The 16,375-nt window shown below is 39.0% G+C and overlaps 1 protein-coding gene across 2 annotated transcripts; it reads right to left on the reverse strand.

Moving 5' to 3' along the window:
• Positions 1-3,466: 3,466 nt before the first annotated feature.
• On the reverse strand, positions 3,467-7,364 carry LOC148041285 (ammonium transporter 3 member 1-like). 2 transcript variants are annotated; one of them, XM_087678859.1, is made up of 4 exons: positions 7,209-7,364; positions 5,970-6,658; positions 5,380-5,665; positions 3,467-4,212 (listed from the first exon to the last, which is right to left on the reverse strand). In XM_087678859.1, the coding sequence occupies exons 2-4, from the start codon at positions 6,612-6,614 to the stop codon at positions 3,671-3,673; spliced, it is 1,473 nt and encodes a 490-aa protein (XP_087534985.1). In that variant the 5' UTR covers positions 6,615-6,658; positions 7,209-7,364; the 3' UTR covers positions 3,467-3,670. The 2 variants fall into 2 exon arrangements, with proteins under 2 accessions (XP_087534985.1, XP_087534982.1); XM_087678856.1 differs by lacking the exon at positions 7,209-7,364 and adding an exon at positions 6,789-6,940.
• Positions 7,365-16,375: the final 9,011 nt, after the last annotated feature.

Consider the following 16,375-nt stretch of genomic DNA (forward strand, 5'->3'; position numbering starts at 1 on the left):
CATTTATTCTTACACATAAAATAATTCTTTCACCAATCATTTTCTTAATCCAATAAGGTAATCACCATATTTACTAAGACATCCATATATTATACCTTGTATGTTTGGGGGCCATCATATAATAGTCTTATATTTTTCAAAGTATATGAATTGAGTATTTGTATCAATACAACCTAGAGTGAGACTTATTTTTCATCCATTAACAAGGGCCAAGTGAAAGTGGATATTTACACACCAAACACACACACATATCCCCAAGTGGTGCATTGACTTCATAAGCTAGGGGCCTAGGCCACTTGGCTATGAGGCTTGGAGTGGTGTATCCATATCATGTTAGGGTTCTACCTTGTCATTTTTCTCCACCCTTTCTTCATTTAGTATCAAGGCTTCTATAATGGCAGCACATTATCCATAAATCAATATAGCAAAGTCAAGGTTGTGTGTGAGCTCTTCTATTATTGAGGGATGGGCACAATACCGATTTAGACAATGAAGCATCATCGATCTTTCATCCAAACCCTCGAGGAAGGTACTATATCTAAATCCTCTACATCATGTGCGTTCAAAGGCCTATTTATAAATATCCTTATTTGTGAATTTTTCCTAAACAAAACATAACCTTTTTCTATTCAACCTGTAAATAATTTTTTAATATTACATCCTTCTATATGTAAAAAATATAGAAAATTAGTATTTTAAAAATACATTATTTTGAACCCACGTGATGCACACATATATTCATGAGTAACTTACCTGAGTCCAAACCCCAGTGTTAGAGTTTTCCTCAAATAGTAATTCGAATGCTTCTTTATATGTAGGTTATTCCTTAGAAATGCTACATACGAGTATACTACATGTGAGTATGATTTGCTTTATGATATGTCATTTCTTTTAATAGCTAGCACACAATCATATCCATATCAAATTTCCTACATATTTATTACACAGATATGTATGAAATTTCAAGTGAATTGTAGGTTGCATCATGACTTGCACACATGAACATGCATTCATACATCTAAAAAAATGTACACATGAGATACCATAGTATGCACATCCAAGTGCTACGTCATGTTGTTTGAAGTATTCCCCTTCTATTTTTTTTTGAGAGAAGAACAACTTCTTGCCTTTGCTCACAAAAATGTGGAGTCAAGTGAATGCTCCTGAGCTTTGCAAGCCTTCAAACTATACAACACGTGATTATGGGCATGCAAGGTACGGTTATCGCATAAATGCACAATGTACATAAAAACTATCAATTTTGATATGGACTATATATTGTTGATTGATGGTTATAATCGAATGCCAAAGGGTCATGCATATCCATTATCAAACTTAAATACATAGAGATCTTTCTCCACTAACAAAAGATTCCCATTGGAAGCTTCGAACGTTTTCAGTCTTACAATCATAATGCAAATATATATTTTAGTGTACTTAAAATATTGAAGAAATGTTGTTTTCTAAATATGGAAAGGGAAAGGTAAAAACTTTATTTGCAAACATCTCATATGCATTATTAAAAAATCTAGCGTGTCAATTCTAGAAAAGGAAACTACTCCTCCTTTAGATTTCTAGACTTTCTTATAGGCACATCTCATTTCAATGTGAAATGGAGAGAAAGTTGCTAGAGCCACAATTATCATTTCATGGGGGAAAAAAAACTTTCACATGAACTACTCATTACTTAGATGTATACTTAGGTTCTATACACTTGAAGTGTTGAGACTAACTCTCAAGCTCAACTAACCTACTTTCATTTTTGCAAAAAACTAATCACAGTGTACAATATGAATAGGATTTTTACAAAAGCTTCACAATGTTTTCTACAATGATGGAGTTTCCTTGTTTGGATGCACCGAACTTTCTTGCTAATAAGGCAAGGCATTCTTATGGGAGTGTATCTAAATGAATAATTATTCTAACAACATACAAGTGAACACTATACCATGAAGTCAACTTGTATTCTTTTACCATTGTTTCTACAACAAAAAATGTGATTTAATCATGACAATCTACATGTTTGTATGTTTGTATGAAGTCAACCAGTTTTCTTTTACCATTGTTTCTAGAGCAAAAGAGGTGATTTAACCATGACAATATGTTGTATGAGGACTATTTATCACCATATTACACATAGGGTTTGCTAGTTTGTAGCCCTAAATTTTGATTAAGAAAGAGCATCTCCATGTGCATTATTATGTTGATGGAAACACTAGTGGAAAACCAATATTTTATACAAAAAATTTTGTGAAGTTCTAATAGCCCATGAAATTTTGGAGAGGTTTCCTATATCAAAAGTTCGCCTTTTTATAGACTATAGTTATAGCTTAAATAAATGTGGAAAATCAATTAAAAATAGTTAGGCCTTTTGTGTTGCCTACACTTTTTGTGAGCACTACGGTGTTATATTATTCTCTTGGAAACCAATAACTATTTTAATGTCTAAAATAGTATTTAAAAATGTCATGAATAGTAATACTTAAGCAATTCCTCAATGCATTATTGTCACACAATACTCATATAATGAAATTATTCAATTGTAAATGTGAGTGCATCTATGTTTGCAAATTTAACCTATGTACTCATGTGGATCATTTATGGTATGTGAATGGAGTTTATGCTCTCTCATTGTTAGGTGTGTGTGGTGGACAGGGGAATGAACTTTCTCAAAATCAATACTTTATTGAAACTAAAGATGACCATTTGTTAACACATGAAGATGAATAGTTGGCAAGGATATCTATGGTTGAGCTAGACTTTCAAACATGTTTAAAATGAAAAGTACCAAGTTTCGTGAAAATGAGGTGACCATTGTTAACATGTGAAGGTAATAATTTGGCTAAGACTCGTGTGGTTGATCTAGGCTTCCAAGCATGTTCAAAAGAAGTTTAAGTCCCAAGTCTCTTGAAAATAACTTTGTAGAAAAAATGTATGGACTCTTATATGAAAAATGTATATTAGATTGTATATAAGGAACATGGGCTATTCTTTAAGTGACATTGTGGTATTCCCTCGTTAATACTTGAACATACAAGGACAAAAAGGAAAAAGAGATTGTACCTTCTCCATAATGTGACATCCAAATGATATGTACCTCTTGACTCCTAAGGGGCATATTCACTCACAAATGTACACACACACCCATGCACATAGACATGTGGCACTTGTGTGCCCACATTTAGCTATGCACATGTGCATGTGCATACATGCACACATGTACATACACACACGAGCACATGTGCGTGCGCGCGTGCGTACACACACACACATAGTCATTGCCATCATTTGAAAAAAACATAAGCGTGCGTGCACACGCACACACACACACACACATCGTCATTGCCATCATTTGAAAAAAAACATAAGATGCCATACTCTTGGTTGTTATGCCATATGATCTAGCTTTGGCTCACATTAAAGGATAATGATCTTTTGTATTATACAAGTGGGATAGTACCACATGGGTGTTCTTCAAAAAATAATGAATTGGATTTATAATGAGGAAATTCAAAGAGGAAAAACAAATTAGGGAGGCAAAATGATACTTACCTTTGTAGATGCTAAAGTGACATTCAAATCTAAACAACTTGGAGACTCACAAAGTAAGTCTTTTTGTATGAAGAAGGTGGGGATATATAATTTACCATGAGGTAAATGGAGATCAATTTCATAGTTGCACAGTAACCACCTCAGATTGTGGGAGCTGAGTTGGGAGCTTTGCATGTTGTGTGTCATCTTGACTATACCACCCATGCTTGCTACCATCATACTTCTCCCCATCACCCCATAAGGCATATGCCTCCTCCCCATGGACTGCATCATCCCCAATCAAAAGCAACTCTTGTGACATCCTCAAGGGTATTACTATGTTGATGGCAACACAAATGATGCTTGTTACCACCACATTCCAACCCATAATAAATAGAGCACCTACTAGTTGCTTCCCTACTTGGGGTCCTCCCTGTCCACCATAAAACGAGCCTCTTGAATTTGTTACTGCAAGGAAGTAGCTACACAATGTTGGCTCTGCTAACAACCCTGTAAGAAGCCCTCCCAAGGTACCTGCTACTGCATGCGTGTGAAACACCCCTAGAGTGTCATCAACCTGCTGCAAAATTGTTGATTTTCTATGTACAATCATCATTGTGAACCAAGGCACACTACCAGAAGCTATGCCCATCACAATGGCTGCCCAACCTTGGACCAATCCTGCACAAAGAAAAATAACTTTAGCAATTGGGAAAAGTTATAAGTGCTTATATGGTCTTGTGTGAAATAGAGACATTGCTCAAGTGGTTAAGCATGAGATTTGAAAATGTTATACATTAAGTTTGGAATTGATTTGATGGTAGTGGAAGTTTTTGTGTGCTTTTGCCGGGGGCGGGGGGGGGGGGGGGGACTCAAGACGAGTTTTGTAGATTTCCTTTGGAAGATTATTGTTTTACTTTTCATATATAAGGCATACCTTATTGTGTATTGATTATATGTACTTGTTGGTATTTACGCTAAAGTGATAGGCTAGAGATCATCCAAGAGATTGGTGATGGGTGGCATCACTCATGTAAGAACAAAGTTATTTATCAAAGATAGAATGCCATTGATAATAGAGTTAAGGATATGTAATGATGAGAATCTTGGTGGGATCAAAAGTGAGATCAAAGGATATCATTTGTCTTTGTGGAAAAATGTCATTCAAAGAGATGTGCAAGATCTAGGGTTAGTTTAGAAAAGTGTTTTGATACTAATGAGATCAAAGAATATAAAATTGTAGCATTACTATGTCTATGCCATGATGATGAGAATGATACTAGCGGAGGGAGTAAGGTGGATGAGGGTTGGACAATAACTATGGTAGCAATGTAATATGAGTGGTTGTTTAAGAGTCGTGAAAATAATGTTGTGAATATATCTAATAACCATGATAACAACACTCTTGGTGAGATCTCTCTCTCTCTCTCTCTCTCTCTTTGCTAGAGCGTGGACAAGCAAAGCATCTAGATGATTAGCCTAAGAGGACTCTCTCTCAAAAGAAAAAAAATCAAAATAAATAAATTGGTTATAACGTAGTTTTGCAATTTGGTACACTCATAAATTTCGATGCTCGGTATCCTTCTAGAGTTGTCCTTCTATATTGCCAAGGAATTTGACCAAAAGTAATGCTAAGTGAGAGGATAAAACATGAGATATCTTTGAGAGAGAGAGAGAGAGAGAGAGAGAGAGAGAGTGTGTGTGTGTGTGTGTGTGTGTGTGTGTGTGTGAGTGACTGAGTGACTGAGTGAACGTGTGTAAGCGAGGGGGAGAGGGTTGACACGTCACGAAGAGGGTGTGTGTGTGTGTGTTTTTTTTTTTGGGGAGCGGGGGCGGCGTCGAGCGTACCTGCGGCGGGGGTGATGCAGACGAGGCCGGTGATCATGCCCTGGACGGCGCCGATGACGGAGGGCTTGCCGAAGATGAGGACGTCGAGGGTGGTCCAGACGAGGAGGCTGGTGGCTGCGCAGACGTTGGTGTTGAGGACGGCGATGGAGGAATCGATGTTGGCAGCGTACGGGTCCCCGCCGTTGAACCCCGCCCACCCCAGCCACAGCAGCCCCGCCCCCGCCAGCGTCAGCAGCACGTTGTTCGGCGGGAAGCGCTCCCGGTCCTTCTTCAGCCGCGGCCCCACCTGTGGTTTCATCCAGCAGCCACGTCTCCTTGTTCAAGAAACACACACATATGCTGTGCATCTCTTGGGGCATATTAATATATCTATTCACTAATCTTTGCTATGCAGATCAGTGCCATTCAATGGGTGGATAGATCCATCATCCATGATATGTAATGAAGAGGTTTCCATTGGAAGTTTTTCAAATCATATTATAGCTAAAATGACCGACCCCGGATACCTAAGTATCTGTGCCATAATCCAGCCAACTTGCTTTTGTGAGACCAGATTCAAACAATAAAACAAACAAAGATATAGTAATTACCCAGTACGCTGCAGTGAATCCAGCCACTCCAGATGACAAGTGGATGACATATCCTCCAGAGTAGTCCATGACACCCCACTGAAAGAGGAAGCCACCCCCCCATAAGGAGAAGGCACCCACTGTGTAAGAGAAAGTGAGCCACAAGGGCACAAACAGCATCCATGCCTTGATGTTCATCCTGCCAAGCAACGACCCTGCTATCAGGATGAGGGTTATGGCAGCAAACACAAACTGGAAGTACACCATGGTGGCCATGGGATAGAAGGGCGCAATCATCAGGGTCTCGATGGTCCCATTCTTAAAATAATGAGTGCTTGCTGGAAGGTAGGCCTGGTTCACCAAGTAATCCTGGGCCAGGGCCTGCCCTGCCTTCCCCCACAGAGGCAGCAGTTTCTCCCCAAAGGCCATCTTGTATGCCCACAGCACCCAGCACAGGAGCACGGCCGCGAATGCATACAGCGCCATGAATGCAGAATTCACCGCCCACTTCTTCTTCACTATGCTCCCATACAGGATCACCAGGCCAGGCACACTCTGGATGCCCACCAGGGTGGCTGCTGTCATCTGCCATGCATTGTCCCCCTTGTTCAGCCAGTCTGGGACCGAGGGGCTGCTGTTGTTATAGGCTGTAGGAACACTTGACATGACGGATTAACTCTACTCCAAAAGCCTCCTCCAATTGATCACCCCTGCAGCACCACGAATTTATCAGAACAACATTCATATTGACAAGGATTAAGGACAGTATGCCATCATAAACATCGAACAATATAATCAGGAATTCAAATTGCTTGTCGGAATCAAGAAGGCTGCATAGACCTTGGGTCCGTTCAGGCATTAACTCATATCAGGATTGGGAAGGATTAATATGCATTGATAAGAGCATGAAATCTTTCAGGCAATTCCGAGCAGGATCGAGATCTATATCTCGATTGACAAGGGGGGCCTTGCAGAAATTGAGCGATGAAGACCAAAATAATCATTCAATGGCTGCGCAATCATTCAATGGCTGCGCAGGCTGGAGAGAGGAGGAGAATTCCCAAGGACCCAGGAAATAGAAGGGACAATCAAAGAAGATCGTCTTTATAACACAAACAAACAAACAAAACTAGACTGTTCTTCTTGCTGCGTTTTGATATTCATGGAACGATGCTGTAAAGAAAAGCTGGATCGTTACAAAGGAAAGGATGCAGGAGATGTCTGTGGGAGTTCTTTCTTGGGAAGGGCCTTGTAATTTACCTGACTAGGGAAGGAGAGGGAGGCAAAAGCTATAACGTGGGTAGCTGGCCGACGTGCTTACACAAACACGAAGGGTGACACCTTATATATACTCTCTGTGTCGATATTGACCCTAAGTCGAGCGCCCCTCGCTCCCCTCCTCTCTCTCTCTCTCTCTCTCTCTCTCTCTTCATATCGATCCTCTAAATCGAGCCTTTTTGGAACATTGTGAACGTCATATCCTCCCTAACCCCAATCGGCTAAGACGGGTGAGTCAGTTTCATGAGGTTTCGTCCAAGCCCAATTGGCAACTCAAGAAGACTAATAACCTACCTGCATGGTACCTTAATTTTACCGAATTGCATTACAGAAACAACATGGATCTTGTGCGGTTCACAAGGTTGACTTCTCTCTTTACAACAAGGATCTTGAGCGGTTCACATGGCTCACTTCCCTCCTACTATCTCACCTTGTTTGATAATCACATACCACCTCCCCCTGGAAATTTCTTTTAAGTCCCCACAAGTAGGGAGTGCAAAAGATTCCATTTGGAGATTCTAATGGAGGTAGGGTACGGCCCTATTGGCCAAATCCATTGCAAAATATTCTAATGGAGGTAGGGTACGGCCCTATTGACCAAATCCATTGCAAAATATGAGAGAGGGTATGTATTTCAAGCTAAAATTTTGGACTAGTATTTCTTTCAATAAAATAAGGAGAGCGATGTATCATTCTGTGCACCTCTTCATGAGTTGAATGTGACTTTTATTGTCACAAATGGAAATTTGTCGTGTACTAATTTAATTCTTAGCCGTTCATGTTGCACTTAATTAAAATCATGGACAACCTATGCTTATGTCAATGATAGGTAAAATGAGATTTATCCTAAAACTGTATTGTTGTGCTCTATAAATTTAATCATAGGTGAGATAGATGTATTAACTTTGCTTGGAGCTCCACTTACATACGAGAATGCACTACTCTCTAAAATTATATTGCTATTTTTGAGAGGCACTCCCACCTCTCATGTGTATGCTCTCTCTCTCTCCCTCTCTTTTAGTTAGATTAAACTTTTTAATTTCAACTTTCCTCACTTTTTTTAATTTTATTAAATATTAAAATATTCTTTTCTTTTGATATAAATGTTTTACAAATATTTTTTTAATTAAAACTTTTTTAACATGATTTTTCACGTACTTTGAGAGATAGAGGGGGGAAGGGATAGAGAAGTATGATAATGAGAGAGAGAGAGAGAGAGAGAGAGAGGAGAAGAAGAAGAAGAGAGAACACACACACACACACACACAGAGAAGAAGATTCAGAAGAAGAAGAAAAGGACAAAAGGGAAGAGCGAGAGAGAAGGAAATGAGAGGAGAGAGGGGGAGAAGAAAAGGAGAGAGAGAGAGAGAGAGAGAGAGAGAGAGAGAGAGAGAGAGAGAGAGAGAGAGAGAGAGAGAGAGAAGCTACCCATACCTCCCATTTTTAATTAAAACCCCCTCTCTCTCTCACGTTTAATCACTCCCTCTCTTCCCCCCTTTTCTAATTAAATCCCTCCCCTCCTCCTCCTCCTCCTCCTCCTCCTCCTCTCTCTCTCTCTCTCATTAAAACAAACTTTTACAAATGTCTTTTTCTCCTCCTTTTTAAATCAAAAGTCTCTTTCTCTATCTCTCTCTGTCTCTCTCTCCCTTTTATAGTCAGATTAAACTTTTTAATTTAAATCTTTCTTTTTTAAAATTTTCATTGTTTAATTAAATATTTTTTAGAGTTTTTAAATGTTCCTTTTAATTAAATAATTTTAAAAGCTAATTTTTAATTTAAACATTTTTTGACAATTTTTCACATACTTTAAGAGAGAGTGGGGAGAAGGGAAAGGGGAGAAGAAGAAGAATAAGAAGATAGAGCAAGGAAAGGGAGAGAGAATAAGAATAATTAAAAATAGAAAAAAGAGGAGAGAGAGAGAGAGAGAGAGAGAGAGAGAGAGAGAGAGAGAGAGAGAGAGAGAGAGAGAGAGAGAGAGAGAAAGAGAGAGAGACAAGAAGAACAAGAAGAATATGAACACAAAGAGAAAGAGAATTATAAAGAAATGAAAGATAAAATTTAAAGAGAGAATAATTTTAAAAAAAAAGAAAAAATAGGAGAGGGAGAGAAGAATAAGAGAAGAGATGGGGGGAGAAGAAAAGGGTGGAGAGAGAGAGAGAGAGAGAGAGAGAGAGAGAGAGAGAGAGAGAGAAGAGAAAATAAACTAAAATAAAGGGCAGAGAGAGAGGAGGGAAGGGAGAGAGAAGAGAAGAAGAAGAAGAAGAAGAGAGAGGGGGAACAGAGAGAAAAAGAGAATTATAGAGAGGAAATATAAAATTAAAGAGAGAGAGAGAGAGAGAGAGAGAGAGAGAGAGAGAGAGAGAGAGAATTCAAAAAGGAAAAAAGTGGAGAGAAAATGAAAAGAGAGGAGAGAGGGGAGAGAAGAAAAGGGGGAGAGAGAGAGAGAGAGAATATAAACACACATAGAGAGAGAATTATAGAGAGAAAATGATACAATTTAAAAGAGAGAGAAAAGGAAAAGTTCAAAAAGCGAATGAATAGAGAGAGAAGAAGAAGAAGAAAAGGAAAGAAGAGGAGAGGGATAGAGAAAAAAAAGAGAGGAGAGAGGGGGAGAAGAAAACGGGAGAGAGAGAGAGAGAGAGAGAGAGAGAGAGAGAGAGAGAGAGAGAGAGAGAGAGAGAGAGAGAGAGAGAGAGAGACTCAAAGAGAGGAAAGATAACATTTAAAAGAGATAGAGAGAATAAAAAATGAAAAAATAGGAGAGAGAGAGAGAGAGAGAGAGAGAGAGAAGGAAAAGAGAGAAGAGGAGGATGAAAAAAATGAGAGAGAGAGAGAGAGAGAGAGAGAGAGAGAGAGAGAGAGAGAGAGAGAGAGAGAGAGAGAGAGAAGGAAAAGAGAGAAGAGGAGGAAGAAAAAAATGAGAGAGAGAGAGAGAGAGAAGAAGAAGAAGAAGAAGAAGAAGAGAGAACGTGAACACAAAGAGAGAGAATTATAGAGAGAGGAAAGATAAACTTTAAAAGAGAAAGAGAAAAGAAAAATATTTAAAGAGAGAGAGAGAGAGAGAGAGAGAGAGAAGAAGAAGAAAAATAGGAAAACAAAGGAGAGGGAGAGAAAAGGAAAGGAGAGGAGAGAGGGGGGAGAAGGAAAGGAAGGAGAGAGAGAGAGAGAGAGAGAGAGAGAGAAGAAGAAGTGGCCCAGTGTTTTGTGTGTGCAAAATGCTAGTTACTATTACTTGGATCCAAATAAGCTTCAAAGTTCATTATCCCTTTAGTTACTATTACTTGGATCCAAGTATTCTTCTTGTATATAATCCAACTCTATTTCTAAGGGACCTTTTATCTCAATGGTCAAGGTTTTAAGCATTCGTTTAAAGAAACTCTTTCAAAAATGATAGCCTAAGTAAGATTATCCAGCTTTTAATGTCTCTATAAGTCACCAATGCATAGTAGAGAAGGCCGAAGGTCACTATTTTTCCTCAAAGTTTCATCTAATGTTCACATTAATCTTGCATGCAATGATCTATGTTCTTAAGTATTGATTGTTGATTGGCTTTTTCTTAAGTTAGAGTTAAAGGTGTGTATCTTAGATACTTACTGAAATAGAACTACGGGTGAGAAGGAATATAGCCAACTCAAATACCTTTGCATCATTATGGCCTTAGATGTCACTTAAACATATGTAAGTCCCTGATGCCACCAGATTAAAAAATACAATATTTATAGTAGTGAAGGTGAATAAAATGTTCTTAAAAAGCTCATGTATTAAAGAATGTCAAAAAATCGTAAGATTTAAAGCCTCAACATTCACTTGAGAGTAACTTGGGTAGTCCTTGCTACCCATTGGTACATTCTTTCAGTGATTCAATATATTGTGCCTAAAAGTCTAATGGAATAACTCATGCATATGTGAAATTAATCTCTTTCCCTCATCATTTATGTATATGATATCGGTGCTCTACTCCACCAACTATCCATTATCTAATGGAGTACGGTTTAATGTACATCCTCTTCCACCTACGACTATGCTCCTAAGCATAACTAGCAGACCCCTGTATATCTGGTATGCCTACAGGAGTAGCACCTCTCAGATTAGTACCCCATAAGAGTGGCACATGTAGACGGCTGAGAAAACCATAACATCACAAGAGTGGAACTGCATATAGGTATAGCCATTTTAGTAGTCAGCGATGGGCGTTCACTTGATTGATGGGAGGGGGGCATTGCATTTGCATTAGTGTCTATGTAGCAACTAAAGCCTCCCTCTCTAGAACTGTGAGGGCAACAAGGAGTAGCAACCAACTGTGGGATCATAGCATCCATATCGCCATAGCATCCCCTAGAACCACCCCAGATATGAGGAGAGGGAGTTCGCAGCTTCCCAAAGTATCCACCACAACCACCACCTCCACCAATCAAGTGAGACATATTGAGCCTTCTCTCTCCATGTCCAACTTAGAGCGTCAACTCTACTTGCTAGAGATCAATGCATCGAAGCGTGCTAAGATAGAACACCCATACGTGGATCGAGATAGCTTTGCATCTACTCTATCCCTCAAGCATGCCATTTGATTCAAATACATACACTTGAAAATCTCCTCTAGCCCCTCATCTATGAATTATCAACTCATCTTGCTCTCTAGACTATCTCTAGTGACCTACAAAACCAAAAAAATATGTAACGGCATTCAATATAAAGGTAAAAGTAAAGTGTAATAACCAACATATACTTGTGGGTTTGTAAGTTTAAAAATGTGTAATATACTAACATAAGTATATAGTCAATGACTCTGACAATAAGCGGATGTAAATACAATTGCTTTTATGGTTCCATAACAAGCTCTTAGTATAGCTCGACATACACTAGAAGGTCTATGTAGAGGTCTCTACAAAAAGAAGAGTCTATTTTGCTCTCAAAAAATCATTGTATACATGTTTGCTTAGTTGGACTGCTCATGCTTACCTCCACATATCACAAGCCCTCCTCATTCTCCACTTCCTGCTGCCAACAATGACTTCCCTACTCGCATACTCTCCATGTCCATGCTAGGGACATTACTTTTATCATACTCAAGCCATTCGAAGTATAGCAAGCATAAATACCACCAATGAGGTTGTTATGGATTAGGGTTAAAAAAACCATTAGCATACTCACATTGACGCATCAAGACAAGCATGTCTCACAAATTATTTCACCTTTTCTCAAAATCCCAAATGGCCCTTATTGAATGGTTGCACCCACTCCTTCTAATACCACTTTAAACCACTACACATCAAATATGATCATTGAGAAGCTATGATAATCTATTGAAATCACACTTTGCAAGTTATCAAAGTGCCCATCTCATCCACTATAATATTTGAATCTGTGTAGGCTCGATGTGGACTTTCTTGCTCAAACTTTGCCATGACAGCCCCCATTATCGCCCATGCGACCACACTACGCTATAAACTTTGTACTATACATTAAAAATTTTGGTTTAGTTGTCACTTTCAATTGCTAGATACAATAATAATGAAAAAACATGTCTACCTTTGGATTATATGTTAAGATGTGCAAGCTCTGTCAGTACTTCTACTGACTCTATCCATCAGTAGATTAGTTAGATGACATGTGTGTGTAATAAGATCAATGTCAAACTTGGCCAGTATAGGTACACTAAGTCTCTTTACATTGCTTGTTTACTTAGGTTTTAGTACATTGTACTTTGGGTTACTCAGATAGAGTAAGTGTGATGAATAATGAAGAAGGAGAATACTGGGAGCTGAGTGCTCTCTATTGCCTGTATCTCTCTCTTATCTTTCTAACATGGTATCAGAGCCATGAACCCTCATGACCCCGCAAAGTGTATGAAGCCTAGAAGCATGGCATTGGAGTTGTAGGAGTTGGAATGAAGAGACCTGTGAGTGGTCTTTGTGCGAGTAAAGAGTTGTCATGGAGTGTTGGCAACCATAGCTCAAGATCTAGGTATGTTTCTATGGTCTACCAACAACTACCAAACAATGATTAGAGCCTATTGATGGTTGTTTGTAGGGGTTATTGGCAAGCATTGGAGCTCTTGAGAATGAGCATTGACCTCAATAATTGTAGTAGCATAAAAAAGTGGGCAAGATAGGTTGCACCTATTTTTGGAATGATAGGAAGAGGGCAGCATTAAACACAAACTATGCTTGCATTTGGAGCTCCATGTTGAAGATAAATGCCATGAAAATCTTGTCAAGCATCACCTAAAGTCACCCAAGCTTTGTGACATGGTTAATGCCAAATTTGGAAGCCATCTATAGCTTGTGTGATTTGCCTTGAACTGCACATGTAGGTTGATCATTCTCTCTTTCTCAAAGTCATACATTGGCAACCATAAACACACTCTACTACTGGTTAAATATCTTGTCATGGATTGAAGAAGACTCCATAGCATTGGAATTTTGGGTTTCAGCTAATGTGTGGGATATTTGAATCAAACATTAGCTGAGAAATAGAGCATGTATGTTGTTAATCATTTAGAGACAGCATACAGCTATTTGGTTGTAGCTCATTGGGAGCTATATTGAACTCCATTGTTGTCTATTGAAGCTTAGAAATGTATATGCCTTTACTCTCATGCATTTGCAAATGGCCTTGAAGAGTTTAAAAACCTAGATCTAAAAATTGTAGGCTAAAATCTGTCATTGAATGTATGACCATTAACACTTGAATGTTGAAGCACTGTGATGCTTGTTTGGTACTTGAAGTTGTTTGTATCTTTCCCACATGTATCAGGGATGTGTTGTGGATGTTCTTGGGATGTTGTGGGCTCTAAATGCTCTAAATTTGGACTATTTTTTACTATTGGTTACAGCATTGAACTAGCTAAAAATTGTGTATTAGAGTTATGGAAAACTAAGCAAGCATTTATGCCCATGGGATCGTGTATTGTTTCCTACGAGTCATGACACACACCTCATGTGATTTGAGGATGTTTGTGGCCTAAAATTGCTTCAGCTTTGCATTAAGAATTGCTGCTGAAAATTGCAAATTGTGATATGTAAATGTTTTTGGAAACATATATATATGTACTGCATGTAGTGATTGAAACCTATGTAGCATGCTACTGAACATGGATGTTATGGCATATGTTTGGAGATGTTTACCACGTTTTTGAGCTAAGAAATAATTGATTTTTTCGATCAATTTACTATCATAAATTTGAGGACTGAGACAGTCCTGTGCAAATTGTACTTGGTCTGCAAGGAGTTAGGCACTGCGTATTCGAGAGACTGCATTGAATACATAGAGTTGTAGTTATGGAAAATGCTGAGAGAATTGATAATATAACTCAGATAGTAGGTGGTAAATTAGACAAAAAAAACTATGCTATCTGGAAGTTTAGGATGGAGAACTTTCTCATTGGAAAGTTCTACTAGAATTTGGTGATAGGTGCGGAAGCTGAACCTAAGCTTCTTGAAAAGGCTCAACCAATTGCTGATTAGCTTAGGGATCCTCATGCATAGACTGAAAGAGCTCGAAATGTGTTATATTGATTATCTTTATGTATCTATAATGCAATTTTCATGTAGATAATGAATTGCAAATCACTTGAGGATGCTTGGAATATTTTGATGAGATACTATGCTACGACTACCAGTGCACACAAAATTTAGTTAAAGTAGAAGTTTAATTTAATGGATAGGAAAGGATGGTCCACTCAAGATTATGTAATTGAGATAAAGACCATTGTAGATCAGTTAGCTCTCTAGGAGCTGAGGTAGATGATGATGATATGGTGGTTGTGACCTTGAATGGTCTAGGGCTAGAATATAAGTCCTTTGATACATCGATTTTAGTCAGGGCTGAAATGATTTGCTTTAATGAACTTGTATCCTTGCTTATCCCTGAAGAAAAGAAATTGGGTTTGGCTATGAGTTTGAGTATGTTAACCCTTAGACGAAGAAGATGGAGAATCCGAAAAATCTAAAGTAGAAGACAAGGCCAAGGAAAAAGTGCAAAGGAAGACAAAGGCGTGCTAAGAAGAATCCAAAAACAAAAGAAGTGCAAAAAATCCTAAATCAAGGAGAGAGGCGCACAAGAAAAAGTGCAAGTCAATACTTTTGTAAAAGAGCGCAAGGCACACCATGATTCATATTAAGAGCATCGGGCTTGTACAAATTGTAAAGGTAGATGGGCGGTAGGAAAGAAGCTAGGAAGATATGAGGACAATGGGAAAAAGGGCCTAGCCATGTAAAAAAGGGGATAAGGGGATGACTGCCCAAAAGGGAAATAGGGTTAGGGTCTTGTATATAAAGTTGGAAAGTGAATGAAGAGCTCATTCTTGTGTGTGGCAAAAAGTAGCTCTCTTCTTCTTCTTCTTCTTCTTCTTCTTGCTTGCTTGAGCTTGTGCTTGAGAGAGGGAGTGTGAGAGTGTGAGGGAGGGAGTGTGTGAGGGTGAGGGACTACAATGGAGAAGCTCTCCATCTTCTCCTCTCTTCTTTTCTTCTCTTCTCTTGTCTTACTCGTGGCAATGGAGCTTGGAGTGTGGAGCTTGAGGATCGAGTTTTCTTGAAGCTTGCACTTGGATCATGGATCTACTAGAGTGCTTGGGAGAGGAGGCAACTTGATTAAGCATGGAGGTAAGCTCACTACACTCGTAGAGAGAGATAGCATGTTGGCTATGTGAGAGGTAGCCATTAGTGCTCGGCTTGAAACACTTGAAAGAATAAGCGGTCCGTGGGTCTTGGGGGTTGACCGTGAGCTCATCTTTACATTTTGCTTATGTTGCCACGACCAATGGATTCTACTTGCGCTCTCCAAATCGAGCATTGAAGTAGGGTTTTCCCCGAACCGGTGCTTGAGGTAGATAAGTAGGAAGTGAGGGAGTTTGAAGAGGCATTCGATCTCTTTAGCAAGTAAGTTTTTGGTTTTTTGGATTTGGAAAAGTAGGTTGGAATAGTGTAGTTGTTTGCTTTATTATTTGAATGCATTAGGATAGGAAAAAAAACAGAGAAAAACAAGCATTGGGATTTCTGCTATCATAACAGGGAAAAAGGGTTTAATTTATTGCCGATTTGTATTTTGGAGTTTATTTGCTATTCCAGGTCCCCCTGGCTATAGAGAGAGACTATGCCCCCACTCCCCTATGTCGCCAGCTCCTCCCTGCGACAGCTACTGCGCGGGCC

Source organism: Lygodium microphyllum, chromosome 1 (genome assembly GCF_053477565.2).
Source record: "Lygodium microphyllum isolate KBCC chromosome 1, Lygodium_microphyllum_v1.1.10, whole genome shotgun sequence".
Lineage (NCBI taxonomy): Eukaryota > Viridiplantae > Streptophyta > Polypodiopsida > Schizaeales > Lygodiaceae > Lygodium > Lygodium microphyllum.